This window comes from Brachyhypopomus gauderio, chromosome 6 (genome assembly GCF_052324685.1).
Source record: "Brachyhypopomus gauderio isolate BG-103 chromosome 6, BGAUD_0.2, whole genome shotgun sequence".
Lineage (NCBI taxonomy): Eukaryota > Metazoa > Chordata > Actinopteri > Gymnotiformes > Hypopomidae > Brachyhypopomus > Brachyhypopomus gauderio.
Window position 1 is genome coordinate 19,325,848 of NC_135216.1, and position 15,114 is coordinate 19,340,961.

Genomic DNA, 15,114 nt, shown 5'->3' on the forward strand with positions numbered 1-15,114 from the left:
CTAAACAGTTGATATAACAAAGTGCACTACCGTCTATCTTTGGAATATTAAATACTCAAAATCTAATATAGGATGTATGTAATTCAAAACTAATACACGGTTTAATGGTAAAGTCCTGTCTTCAGCGCCCTGTAGAGTTGCGTTTCAACAGTAATCTAACACACTTGAAGCAGTGAATCACGTCCTTTGGTATCATCTTAATATATGAGTCAGATGTGCTGCATTAGGGTTAGAATTAAACTCTGCAGGCTGTACATCTCCAAGATCAGACGTGGGCACTCCTGTGCTAGACCGTTAACTCAATAACAATCCATACTAGGAAAGTATTAGTAAAGAACTTTCTTTCAGGCGATACATTTCTTCAGTTCTAATTAAAATTCAACAAATCAACAGCCCGTTTTTGTTTGTTTATTTGTTTAAGTCGCGTTTAAGCGTGAGGTGAATCATTTTTTCATGTTCACTGGAAATGAACATGGCTGCACGTGGGATCCATTTTGTGCGGCGCAGTGGTGCGCGTGCAGTGTTTTCCGTAAGGTTTGTCTGCTTAATTCAGCTTTGAGGCGCGAGAACTGCGTCACGGGTCTGGGAGGGAAAAGGTCAGAGGGCACGTGAAGAAGGCAGGAGTACCGAGTATAAAAAAAAATCCAGACTGCTTTTTTGTTTAGAAGGATGTCCATTTAAGTACATTATCACATAAAGTAACACAAATCGCATATTAGATAATGTCACGACAAGTTTTCATTGTTTTATACACAAAATCGCAGTGGTATTTGTACTGACGTTTCTGCCTTTTTTCTGTGCGCGCGCCATGGTCAAGTTCAAGTTGGTTAGGCTCATTAAACCTTGCTCGGAAGTGTGTCGAGCGTGAGGGGCGGATCTGTTAGATCACACTGTGACCAGGTCCTTAACGTCCAAGCGAGTTAGAGAAAGCGCAGCACTAAAACTGCAGAAGCAGAGAGAGTAATGCAATCACATATCAGAGAGAAACGTGTCCTTTACCCAACCACTAAAAACAGCATGAATCATAATAAACGAACGAACGAACTAAGACAGACAGACAGACAGACAGACAGACAGACAGACAGACAGACAGACAGACAGACAGATAGATAGATAGATAGATAGATAGATAGATAGATAGATAGATAGATAGATAGATAGATAGATAGATAGATAGATAGATAGATAAGGGCTCTTGAAATCGCATGGCCTTGAAAGAATTCAGTGACAATAAAAACGTTTTGTTATCTCACCAAGGTCTCACGCATTGCGCAAATGCGTTGTCAGCAGCTTGCGTGCATTATCTCACTAAAGATCACGAGCTAGTATCACACAGAAGTATAAATTGCTACTAGTTGTAGATATACTTGCTCCTGTTAAGGTCTGAGAGCTTGAAATTTGATTAACAAGGGTCTTGTTTCTTAAAAATATTTACAGGTACTATGACGTGTCACAGAAATCATTACTTTGAACACACTATCTGACTGCCATGCACTTTATTGACAGGCTCTCTCTCTGTGATATAACATTTGTATGAAGAACTACTTTCTCAATGCGTGTTTTCGCACTTCAGCCACAGTAACACAAGACCTGTTTGACTATGATCGAGAAATTGTAATTTATTATACATTTTGCATTGTCAGCATGCGCATTGTACAGACTACAGCCGAGCCATTAAAATTACTTTTGTTGTAAATGGAAAACTGACAGCCGCAGTCACCTCATGTTTGAACTGTATTGAGTGTCCTTTTGCACACACACACACGCAGAATAAAGTATTATTTCATGAGCACCCAGTTCTATTCTTGAACATGGTGGTGATCTAGATTTCTCACTAACGGTACTAAAATATACCGGATCAACCACATAAACGCTCCCTGCTTTATAGGAGCAGTTTGGAGGGTTTTGCAACCCACTGGTATTGGTCGCAGCTGTGAGACATCGGTTTAGACATGAAATCTCCAATACAATGTTGATAAGACAACTGAGCGTCTACAGAGGTGGTGTTCTACAGAGGCAGAGTTCTAAGAGTTAGTGTTCTACAGAGGCAGTGTTCTAAGAGTTAGTGTTCTACAGAGGCAGTGTTCTTTTCAGTTGATAATGTGGTTGTAATATAGCTGGCAATGTGGTAACAGTTCTTTTATGTTACCACACTCTTTAACATCATGTTCTTCAAATCCGGCCTTGGTGGGTCACACACCACTACGCAGCTTATGTTTCCCACTAGTATGTTAGAAGAACAGCTGTTCTAGAGTGCCAACACACTGCTTTTGAGTAGCACTGTTCTGCAAGTCTTTGATGAGTTTAAACCTGACAGCCACCATTAAATCTTACAGCCAAATGATGTTCTGATTACAGCCAAATGATTCTGGACTTGCAGTGGGGTGGGCTAGGGTTAGAATTAGGGTTAGGGTTAGTGGGGTAGCTGTGGGGACAGCAGGCTGGTGAATTGTCATGTATCAGAAATGACAGTGATGTGCATAGTTATATCTTCAGGATGTTTGTTTTTTACAAGCAGTGTGTACACACATAAACACAACATAGGAGCAGTTGTACTGTATATATTGTCACACAAACTCCTTCAAATGTAAACCTTATATTTATTCTGTCATTAGACACATGTGAGTGAAAACTATGGTGTGGAATATTCTCATTTTTGCTTACTCTCCAGTCTAATTACTAACCCTAAACCTTCAGTCTAATTATTAATTCTAATCCTACTGTAACTCTAGATAACTGTTCAGAACAGTAACAGAACAGTATTTAGAACAATAGTATATATATAGTATATTTAGTAAATAGAACAGTATTTTAGAACAATTTAATTAATTCAGTGCAGATAACATATAGGTTTGAAAGAGATAGATTGATAGAAGAGATTGAAAGATTGATACATTTGTACTTACAATATCAGAACTGACAATATCTATTAGAACATCATATCTATTAGAACATCATATCTATCAGAACGGACTACATCAGAAATGACAGTGGTGTGCAGTTATATCTTCAGGATGTTTGATTTTTACAAGCAGTGTGTACACACATGAACACAACATGGGAGCAGTTGTACTGTAAAACTGCAGTTCAGTGTTGTCTGTAATCATGAACTCTACCATTGCAGTTCAGTGCTGTCTGTATCATGAACTCTACCACTGCAGTTCAGTGCTGTGTGTAATCATGAACTCTACGACTGTAGTTCAGTGCTGTATGTAATCATGAACTCGAGCACTGCAATTCAGTGCTGTCTGTAATCAGGAACTTTACCACTGCAGTTCAGTGCTGTCTGTAATCATGAACTCTACCACTGCAGTTCAGTGCTGTCTGGAATCATGAACTCTACCATTGTGCTGGTCAGGGTTATGCCTGGGTGAACTGCTATATTGGTGTGTGCATGTGTGTGTATATTGAGGAGGTGGTGTATATGTCTGAGGTGTGTGTAGTTTGCAATTATGTGTGTGGAGTAGGGATGGGGAGATTCACCGATTCACATCGGTGATTCGGCACACATGTCTGCGATTCGACTGTAGATTCAACGTGCATCAGGTTTAATTTGCGGGCGAATTTACGGTGCATCTCCTCTAGCCTTTTTGCATCGGCAAATACCATGGTTAAATAGGGTGTTTTGTTTTCCACTATCTATTCCTTATTCTAACGTATTTATAGAGGCAACATACTTTTTATTTTTATTGATTTCTTTTTTTTCCGAGGCAACATAAATCGTGTCCTCAGGTACTGACGCAAACACGCAGACAACAAAGATGGAGGGAAACGAGAGCATTAGCAACGACAAATATATTTAATGCACCAAAAAAGACACACAAATCAAACGTGTGGCAATATTTCGGGTTTTTTAAGCGAGGTGGTCAACTTGACAAGACGCACGCAATCTGCAAACAATGCCGTGGAGCTATCAAATACGTTAGTAGCACAACGAACCTGGCGACACAAGAAAAGACGCACGGTGTGGACATCTCTGCGGCCGCTACCCCCTCGTAAGTCTAGCAGACAGTAGTGTTGCAGATCATAATTTTCACTATGTTAATACAGTACTTTTAAAAACTGTTCATCTTATGTTTTAAACGTTTTGTATAAATATAGATGGAGAAAATAACTGAATAATTCACTTGAATAAATTAATGCTCTGTCTGAATATACTGAATTATGCATTTTTTAATATTATATGTATTGGTTTTGCTCCATTGCATACATCCCTTAAATTGTTAGAGAGTAAAGTAGAATTGTGCTATTGAGTTAAGAAAACTGATGGGTTAGGCCAATACATCCTCAAACCTCAACTAACTGTATCGAATGATCACTTATCAAACCGAATCCTCATATAATAAGTCATATCGTTATCAAATCATTTTGAATCGCATCATATCGTGAACAAGAGTGATTTGTATCGCATCGTATCAACAAGGGGTTTCAGAGTATCGCAGTTATATCGTTTCGGTGACAGTGTATCGAGATGTGTATCAAATCTACCTTAGTGGTGAAGATATACATCCTTAGTGTGGAGATGTTTGAAGATGTGTGGAGATGAGTGTGGAGATGTGTGTGGAGATGATCTGAGATGTTTGGAGATGTGTGTGGAAATGTATTGGAGATGTGTGTGTGTGGAGATGTTTGGAGATGTGTGTGGATATGTTTGGAGATGTGTGTGGAGATGGTCTGAGATGTTTGGAGATGTGTGTGTGTGGAGATGATAAGAGATGTGTGTGATTTGTGTGGAGATATTCTGAATGTTTGGAGATGTGTGGAGATGTGTGTGGAGCTCTAATCATGCATATTATGTTGTGTTATGATAGTAACTATATGACATCAATTATATTATCAATTATAAATAATCTAAATTAAGTAGGCTTGGGAAATCATAATCATATATTATAGGTATAAAGAAATGTGATACAGTTTAAAGATGATGGAGTATCATACTTCAGTGGTATCAGACTTCAGTGATAACTGATTCTCAAAACACCCAGAACTTACACAATTACATGAAGACTATAAACTGAAGAAAAAACACATTGATTTGATGTATTAACATTTTTATGATTTTGAATAAATAGCAATATTTGTAGTTCAGCAGATACAAAGCCAAATGACATCTCTACATCTGTTAATACCACAAATACCACTGTTAATACCACTAATAACAGATCAGGCGTGGGTTTCCCGATAACGAACGATCTTAGAAAGTTACGAACAACTTTAAGAACGATGTAACTTTAAGAACGCCAAATTTACGAGTGTTTCCCAAAAGCCTTCGTAGTCTCCAAATTTACGAACGAGTTCTAAGTAGTTCTTAGTTGACTCCGCCTCTGCATCTGCACTGGAAAAACTCCGCTAGTCGAAAACCGAACCATTTACATACATTTTTTCATTATTACAACGCAAAAGTATCATTGGCAAAATGACAATCATAAAAACAAACAACTATTAAGTGTTGAAATTTCAAGTATAAGAACAAAATGAGTAGATCATAGATGATTACCTTTGCAATTCTGACCGAACGTAGGCTTTTATCAAGGCTATAAATACGGCACACAATTAACCTTTCACACGTTATTCAAAACCATGGCAAACAAGAAGAGAATTTTTAACTTTATGTCGAGTGAACTGAACAATAGCTCGAGAAGTTCCTCAAATTCAGAAAAAAACAAAACAAAAATGGGACGATATTGCCAAGAATATCAGCGCATGTAATGGAATTAAGAGGTCAGGCATGGCATGTGTCATGACTTCTGTAGTCAAGTCAAAAATAAGAGGGGAGAAATCAGAAAGGAGAGGGTTAAGACTGGTTGGGGTCAAATGTCCACAAGTGCCCTTACTGTTGAGGAGAAGGAAATTGGGATACTAGGCCCACAGCTACTGAAGGGATACCAGGGGATTTGATACAGCAGTATATAACTTCAAAGTGGATACCCACTGTCACCTAGTAGGCCTACATATCCACCATCAAATGCACCGTCCCTAGCCATCTGACACACTCCAGAATTGGCCCAGATGAAGGAGACATGAGTACTCCCAGGCCTTGGTGGTTGTATATTACTTGTATATTCAAAGCAGAGTAAGCCTTTACAGCAGATGTAGATATAGGCTGGGAGTGTGTATGGGGATCAGAGTGACATGTTTTATTTTATTTTTTATTTCTTTGCTGCATGGCGAAGCAATGCTAACAGCATGCACACATTTAAATATGACAGCTTTGCTTAGTCCGTGGGCATCACCAGCAGTCTGCAGAAACCCACCTGTGGCATAAAATCGTAGATTACGTCGTCTTCTTAAATTATACCTTCTATTCAAAGCCAATACTCTGAAGAGCAACCATGTTCATAACACAAGCACAATTGCTAGCCTTAATCCAAGTTACTTATATGTGCTACCGATTAATCGATCCATTTTATTGGTTAAGTTAAAACAAGCTTAATAGGCAAACTTGTATCCATTTATTTGCAAAGAATACATTAATTGTGAAAGTCTGAAATGCTATTAACTGCACGATGATGAACGGAGAGATTTAACTAAATATTGGAAAAATATTAACTAATGCTAAATAATTAGTAGTACATTTGATTTTTGTTGACACACTGTGGTATATGCGATGTAATTACTTCAAAAGAAAATAGGATACTAGGCTAATTATAGACATAAACGCAAATGTTGTAATGCCGTGCTTAAAACCAGCGCGAGTGAAAATAGCGCCTCTATCCTTTTTGAGGTAGAACTGCACGTGAGTTTCGAGTTAAGAAGGACTTAGTGAGTTACGAATGGGTCCGGATATTCTTAACTTACGAACGACTATAAGTACGACGTAAGTTACGAAGAGTTTCGGGAAACACTCGTAAATGTAAGAATATTCGTAAGTACGAGGTTATGATGTACTCAGAGACAGAGCCGGAGTGGCTAATCGGGAGATTCGGGAGGATTCCCGATGGGCCGGTTCATGTTAATCTCTAGTTTGGGCCGATTGGGAGGGAAAATCATTTTGGGCCGGATTTGGGCATAAAACTCCCGGGCTGAAAAAGTGTCCCACTCCGGCCCTGCTTAGAGACACGAACGTTTCGGGAAACCCACCCCAGAACTTTACAATGAACATCCTCTCTCATTTAAGAGCACCCTACTTTTTATATTAATCTTGTATATTAATATACATTTTACTATTGTATACAAATACAATAATCTTGTATACCAATCTACAATTTACTACAGTGTTGTACACTAATACACAATATACTAGACTTGCATACTACAATACAATATACTACAATAATATACTACAGTATACTACAATAATATACTACAATAATATACAGATACTATTAATAAATCTAACAAAGGCACTATTGAACTTCATTATGTATATGCATTTAAATGTATTCAGATATACTGTTACCAGTTAAGACAGTGAACTTTGAGCAATTTGTGTAAAGCAAATCTATAAAGCACAAAATCTAGACACAAGTTATTTCCAGGACTTCCTATAGAACCATTTTATTTCAGTGAGCTGCACTAGGAAATACACTCAGATACACTCTACCAGAGGTAGTTCTGGTAGTACTACAGCGTGAATTGAGCTTCAGGTAAACTAACCCTAACTCTTCAGGTAAACTAACTCTTAACTCTTATAGTAAATTAACCCTAACTTTTCAGGTAAACTAACTCTAACTCTTCTAGTAAGCTACCCCTAACCCTAACTCTTCTAGTAAACTAACCCTAACTCTTCAGGTAAACTAACTCTAACTCTTCGGGTAAACTAACCCTAACCCTTCAGGTACACTCAGAGCTAGTATTTCTACAGGCTAAGTCACACGTCATTCGTTCTCCGTGAGAGTGACAAATTTCCGAAGGTTCAAAGTTCAAGGACGTCACAAAGGAACGCCTAAAAGTTTATTGCTGCTGTAGGAATGTACACACATGGGAGGGCGAAGCGAAGCTCTGTGCCAGCCTCGTGAAACACGCTCTCCTAAACGCACTTCAGCGTAGAGCTTACTGCAACTCTGTGTGGCAGTATTATTGGACTACATACAAGTATTGTAATTAAAAAATAATAATCGTTGATCATTCCGCGTGTAGAGCATGTCGTAGCTGCTTTTAAGGTTTAACAGTTTGACATAGCATATCACTGGCCTTTTAACAAATTAGTTTAGCCTATTAATTAAAGCACACGTCCCTTTTTCTAAAGTAGCGTGGTGACGTCAGTATTATAAATGAATCCCACGTTCCCACATGGCGTAAAATCTCTCGAGCCCCGAGAGTCAGAAACAACCCGCATACCCAGGATATTACCTTTAAAATCGCAGTTAGTCCGTAGTCCGTCCTGCCTCGAAAGGATGTAAATGGGATTTGGGAAGAGAATTCTGAGTTACCTGTGATTTTTCCGTTATTCATTTACAAAAATCAGAGCATTTATGTAGCGTGTCCAACAGCTTACGAATGCGTCTTTCTTTCTTCTGACAGGTGAGGGCGCACGAGGACAGCTTTGACTGTCCAGACACTGCAACGTCATCACTGTCGAATGAGTTTTTGGCGTCATTACCCATGCTATGTTTTAAAAGTTAAGATTGTTGTATCAGTACTTTGTTAACTCTCCATTTAACACCTAGCAATTTTTAAAAAAATTAATCGATGTGTCATAATTTTGCTTTCTAAATACTCTTTACCAAGGGTTACAGACCAATCTAATGCTATGTAACCGAACCTGTTTTTTCTACAAATATTTGAATTGACAAAAAATTGAAAATTTATTCAAAGATGTGAATGTTGCCAGAACAACGATGTGAGCTTTGCACAGTAATGAGCATTTGCTTCGTAATTCACTATAAGAGGGGATTGTAGCGAGAGAGACGACAGAGAAAGGGGCGGGACTTCAATACAGTTTTTACTTAATTAGCTGACACGCATCTGATTGATTTTGTTGTGATGACGCGTCATCAATGCTACGCGCCGTTTAAATACAGGCCACAGATTGATCGCAGGCTATATAAAGCACCGCCAAAGGTTTCTTGAATGTTGATAAGTAAATACGACGTTTAAATCCCCAGAGGCCATATCCTTAAAAGCCACTATACTTCACCACTATGCTTCGTGAATGTTTACTACCAGAGAGCACTTCAAAGGCACACGAGGAGAGGCCTCCGCCCTGAAAGCAAGCAGTGCACGCGGTTCCTCTGCTCTGGAGATAACCTTCCCGACAGAACCCGCCTTACCATGTCCGACCGCTAATGTCGGCAAAACTTCTTCCTTTTACGATTTGTCCTGAAAAGATCTTTTATCTGTCGTCGTATCCAGAGACGGAATTCCAGTTGTTCAGGAAATCAAATGACAATGTAATGTGTTGCATTCCTCGTAAAAACCGAACGCCTTGTTTGATCAAAAAGTTAATCCGTTAGTGTCCGGAGCACAAGCAAGCCTACTAATCACGTGTTAATGGACAGGGCTAGGACACAAACACAAAAACAGTTATTTCATCTAACGGCTTACATACGTAAACAGATATATATATCTGCCAATAATTATTAATAATATGTTTAGTTAATATTTATTTAAATATTAATATGTAAATGATAAAATACAAATTGAACAGAAATGCGGTCTGTGGCTCAATTTCCTGTTATTAAAAGCCTCTCGTCAAAGAGATGTTCATTTTCTGGCTACTTAATTGGAAAGGACATGTCCCCAGTATAAAACCCGCGAGCGTCGTTGTTAGCCCTAGCTCAAACAAATCCAATTAAATGTCAAATAGTCTGTTACTCTGACTACTGGCCAGAAGGACTTGACCTTTCAGCACTTTCCTTGACACCACTTTGGAAAAACGAGCGAGGACGGATGAGAGAGAGAGAGAGTGAGAGAGAGGGGGCGAAGATAAAGCTGAAATATGAAAATATAAAGCGATCAAATCAAAATACGCCGTGCGGACATACCGCTTGCGGCCTATTGATATTATAATATGATAATATGGTATGATATTATTCGACCTATAGCATCTATGGTTCAACGTCTTGGATATCACCGTTATGTCACGTCATGCCACTGTTCCTCTCAGAATCGAAATAACGATTCCGATTATTCGGTTTTAATTTTCATTACATTCGAACCTTTTCATTCTGTATCTTTTAAATTCCTCTTGCATGCAAATGTTGCCTTCCTAAAATAAAACAGGTGTTTTTTACCTATCAGGTACGCACATGCACATGTACGTACGCACAGTGTGAAACCACCTCCGTTCAATCTCCGGTGTAAAACTGATGATAGAAGCAATGCGCCACTGCCGTGCGGAAGAAATCTGTCCGTTACACAAACACGGCACCCGATACCCACGTATCAGTGGGGTTTCCGTTCTAACTGTAAGTTTGCTCTACTGTTTTAAATTCCCATCCCCATAAATCGCCATACAACTGTACTATTTGTAGGCTAGAATTGATTTTATTTTGACGTTGAACACTGTCTTTACGAATGAATCCCAAAGCAAATGACTTCAGCTGTGTAGTCAGTTTCAGCTGTGTTGCCAGACATGGTATAATGTTACCTAAACGTCGCCTAATATATATCCACGACTGTGTTGGATTAATGTTTAACAAATACGGTTAAGACATTTCGAATCATGGAGTAGCCTAATGCGTCACTCATTCTCGTTGAAGTGTATTTTGATATAGGCTACATTTCTTTAGTTTACACATAAACGTGGTTTAATTCACAAGTTCGTGAAAATTCTATTAAAATATTCATCCTTGTGTCGTTTCTGAACACCGGGTTTCGTTTCAGACTCGTGACATGCTGGCGTTACTTATGTCCTTGTGAGTTTTTTTCAAGCCTACCCTTTGATTCACCCCCTCCTGCTGCGGCGCGGACCCTCGTTGTTTATTCACTTCGAATCGACGCGTGGCGTCACAGAGCCTTCTATTATGACGACTACCCTATTAAGAATGACAGCTCCGGAGGAGAGAGGGGGCAATGGTGATCCGTCCCAGAGCTCGTGCCGCACTCTCGAGAGCTTACAACTCACGGCTAGTACATTTGCCGCTCTGACTGCATCTCGTCCGCTTTTCGCACTGAGAACGACCCCTGCGAGGTCCACTGTATTTGGCATTACGGTCACATCGCTTATAACGGTTATGGAAGGCAGAAAAGACATGGTGATGCGCACAGAGGGTGGTCACATTGGCACACTGGCGACCAAGACGATATCCGAGATGGCTGGCGACCTAATGTGCGAGCAACAGGACAAGCCGACACATCGGAACTGCCTGAGCTCAGACTCTTTTCCTTTCACACGAGACAGAATGCACGAGGCTCGGGAGGAAAAGCTGAGCGGCACATGTGGGGAAATGAGGCTGGCGAGCGAGTCCTCCGCGCGGAGAAGGGAACCCTCAGACCTCCCCAACAACGAAGCCAGCAGCTCCGACGCAGAATCGGACTTCTACGAGGAGATAGATGTAAGCTGTACCCCAGAAAGCATGGAATACCCTGCAGGACAAGGTAAAGGACACACACGCACGCACGCACACACACACACACACACACACACACACACACACACACACACACACACACACACACACACATATATATATATATATATATATATATATATATATATATATATATATATATATATATATATATATATATATATATATAACTTCATAAATAATGCATCATGTACTATTAGCAATATGTTACTTTGTTCTCGAGTATGAATGCGTAATTAATAAATGAGGGATGTAATGGCGTAATCAATGTGCTCGGTCTCACGTTATGCTGCTGACAAAGTGTTCGATTGTTGCGTTTTGAATTAATGAGTCAATTACCAAGACACAAGACACGCGAAGCGTTCAATGAGATGGTGCGTTATCATGCAGCTGTACACTACAAATATTAATATATATATATACTACACACAACTGAATTTCAAAGTTATAAACATTTAGTTCTGTGAAATGTGTAACAATGGCTTAACCCACAAAGACAATTGAACAGGCTACACGCTACTGCATGTTACTGTGGTCTGTGGTGGTCACCCTGCCACTTCCCACAAGCGAATTCCTATTCACAACGAAAATCTCTACTCGAAGAACATTTTATCATTCCCACATTTAAACGGAATAAACACGACAAAACGAAATAAATACTACAAAACGGAATAAACACTACAAAACAGGATACTACACGACTGAATAAACACTACTCTCCGTTTAAATGCTAATCCTGAAGTGTGAGGCTCACCACTGGGAATGAAACCAAACTGCTTTTATAGGCTGAAATGTCTTTATTTTTTACTTCCTTGGTTATAAACAGATCCTGCTATTATACACTAATTTAAAGAGAGAAAGAAATTGACTAATTAACTAAATGGATAGTTTTGCTTTTTATACACAGACAATTCTATTTTAAACAAAATACAAATACAAGTAGGTTAATAATAATAATAATAATAATAATAATAATAATAATTACCGGATCGAATTTGTTATAATAAGTTGCGATCATTTTATTTTAATCTGAATGCTTGTTATATAGCAGTACCACAGAAATGCAATCAGTCTCATTTAAAAACAGAAATCCACCTGTCCAAGTTACTGTACAAACCATTTATTATTATAGTTCTCTGGGAACAGTGGGAACAGCCTGGCATAGCGCAACTGGGCCTGAATCTTCTATGTTTGTGATTCCTACAGGACGTGAAAAGGACTCTCCGAGCCACGGTACCGAGAGCGGTGTGGACGGCGGGAACGTGGGCACGAGCCCGAGTGCCATCTCATACGGGGCAGACCAGATTCGACGATACCGGACAGCGTTTACCAGGGAGCAAATAGCTCGACTAGAAAAAGAGTTTTATCGAGAGAATTACGTATCCCGCCCACGCAGGTGTGAACTGGCAGCCGCGTTAAATCTTCCAGAAACAACGATCAAGGTACAGCAACATCCCCATAAGAAATATGAACAAGTAACAACGCATCCATCCAAATAACAAGAGGGGTTTCTTTTTTATTTAAGGACAGCTATAAAGCGAAGCTGTATGTTAATTAAACATTCGGTATTTGGGACGCATTTACATTGGTTGGAGTCTAACTACAACGAATAATTATGTTGTAGAAACTAAAAAACTTAAAACGTGTGCTGTGATAACGCCAGTTTTATTTTCTCCAACTGGACCGCGTTCCCTCCCGATCGGATGCTGCAGGTCTGTTCACGTGACTGCTGTCTTTACGCGTTTTAAGCTTTCGCTTTGATTTCAGGTCTGGTTCCAGAACAGACGCATGAAAGACAAGCGACAACGGCTCGCGATGACATGGCCTCACCCAGCAGATCCTGCTTTTTACACCTATATGATGAGCCACGCAGCTGTCGCGGGAAACCTCCCTTACCCGTTTCCTTCACATCTGCCTTTGCCCTATTATTCCCCGTTGAGCGGAATGACCGCTGGTTCGGCCACCGCAGCTGGCGGGCCATTCGCTAGCCCTTTACGGTCACTGGACAGTTTCCGGGTCCTTTCTCATCCGTACCCCCGTCCGGAGCTACTGTGCGCGTTCAGACACCCTTCTCTATACCCCAGCCCAGGACACGGTCTTGGTCCCGGGGGGAGCCCGTGCTCTTGTCTCGCGTGCCACTCTGCCAATCAGTCAAACGGGATTCCACAGAGATCGACTAACGCAGACTTCTCGTGCTCACCCACTACCAGGGCTGACTCCTTCCTCACGTTCTCGCCGGCGGTTCTCAGCAAATCATCAGATCAGAGGGAGGAGGTGACACTGACTAGATAAAACTTTTGGATCTTTGATCTCTTGATCAATTCTTCAACAAATGAACAAAAAAAGCATGAATGACCCAGGATGCATATGCCAACCACCACCTGCTATGCAACTACCGAGTAGAATTTCCGATCGTGAAACTAGACTGCATAGTGGAAGTCAAATGTAAGAGGAATATGATAACAACAATTTCAAAAGGTACATGTTCATAATGAAACCTGGAAGAGAAAATATAATTCCCTGGCCCTTCTAGATCGAATGGGTGTGGAATTAACACACTACCCGGTACTGAGATGAGGGAAGAATAAATCTGTATTATAATTTAGACTTGTTTTGCTTACATATCCAAACTGACCTACATATGGTTTCCTTTAGTACAACAAAAATATGTTTTTCATCTTTTAACAAGGGGATTCGTTAACCGAGTCCGGTCTCATTATTCCTCCCGCATGAACGCTCGGTCCCGGTAGCAGGCCGCAGTGTGCAGATGCGAGGGGAATTAAGGAGTGATGTATTCGGAAGGGAGAATTTTTGAATTTTGAATTAATGATAATGCGGCGCGCGCAGAGACTTGTCTGCCAAACCGGTAACAAGGCGCCAGGGGAGCGGATTAAGATGCTCCGCGAGAGGCTTACAGGCTTGGCGGAGGAGATGTGTGAGAAATCCATTGGACAATCACATGCAGCAAATTGGGGCAAGCGCGAGATGCCTGTCTCATCCACGCGCCCTCCACTGAATGCGTGCACCCTCTCATATATCTTAATCCTATGCCATCTCTATAACTCGTGATGTCCCGCTCTCATCCCTGAAGGAAGAAAGCAAACAAACACACCCAGAACGAAATTCAAAATTCGATGGACATTCACGTTAAATGAACAGTATTAAAAGACACAAGCAGCTATATTTATTAACGACATCTTTGGTACGCCCCCACCCACTCCGACATTTCTTGATTCTAATCAGCGAATGAGTGTAGCCATGTTTGTGTAAGAAATGAAGACGCAATTGGGCTTTGAAAATATCTTAGTGTGATGTTCTGAGTCCACTGCATTTTCATAATAAAATTGTATTTGTAATGAAAAATGTTGAATGTATTCAAATTCATAAAAAAATAAAGTATGAGAACTACCCTTCGAAAACAGAACAATTACAGTTACTCTTTTCGCAACACTCCGTTACTAAAGTTACTCTGACATTCTGGCTGTAAAGAACACGTGCCAGCATTTGTAAACAATAACATTTAAAATAATAGTTTAGCTAAAAAGTAAAACAATACGTTGCACGATTATTCACTAACATCATGATGATTATTCACTAACATCAGTGGGTTCGCCTGTGCAATTTACTATATTTACATTTT

The 15,114-nt window shown here is 40.0% G+C and overlaps 1 protein-coding gene across 5 annotated transcripts in view; it reads left to right on the forward strand.

Annotated features, from left to right (window-relative positions):
- evx1 (even-skipped homeobox 1) overlaps positions 1-14,865 on the forward strand; it is a 38,872-nt gene extending 24,007 nt beyond the window's left edge. For 3 of the 5 annotated variants that reach the window (XM_077009432.1, XM_077009431.1, XM_077009430.1), the window contains 3 exons: positions 11,285-11,481; positions 12,681-12,916; positions 13,242-14,865. In XM_077009432.1, the coding sequence (XP_076865547.1) occupies positions 11,286-11,481; positions 12,681-12,916; positions 13,242-13,766 (957 nt within the window). In that variant the 5' untranslated portion in view covers position 11,285 and the 3' untranslated portion in view covers positions 13,767-14,865. Of the gene's footprint in view, positions 1-8,251; positions 8,464-10,835; positions 11,482-12,680; positions 12,917-13,241 lie in introns of those variants that run through there. The other 2 variants (XM_077009433.1, XM_077009429.1) reach the window with 2 other exon arrangements.
- The last annotated feature ends 249 nt before the right edge of the window (positions 14,866-15,114 follow it).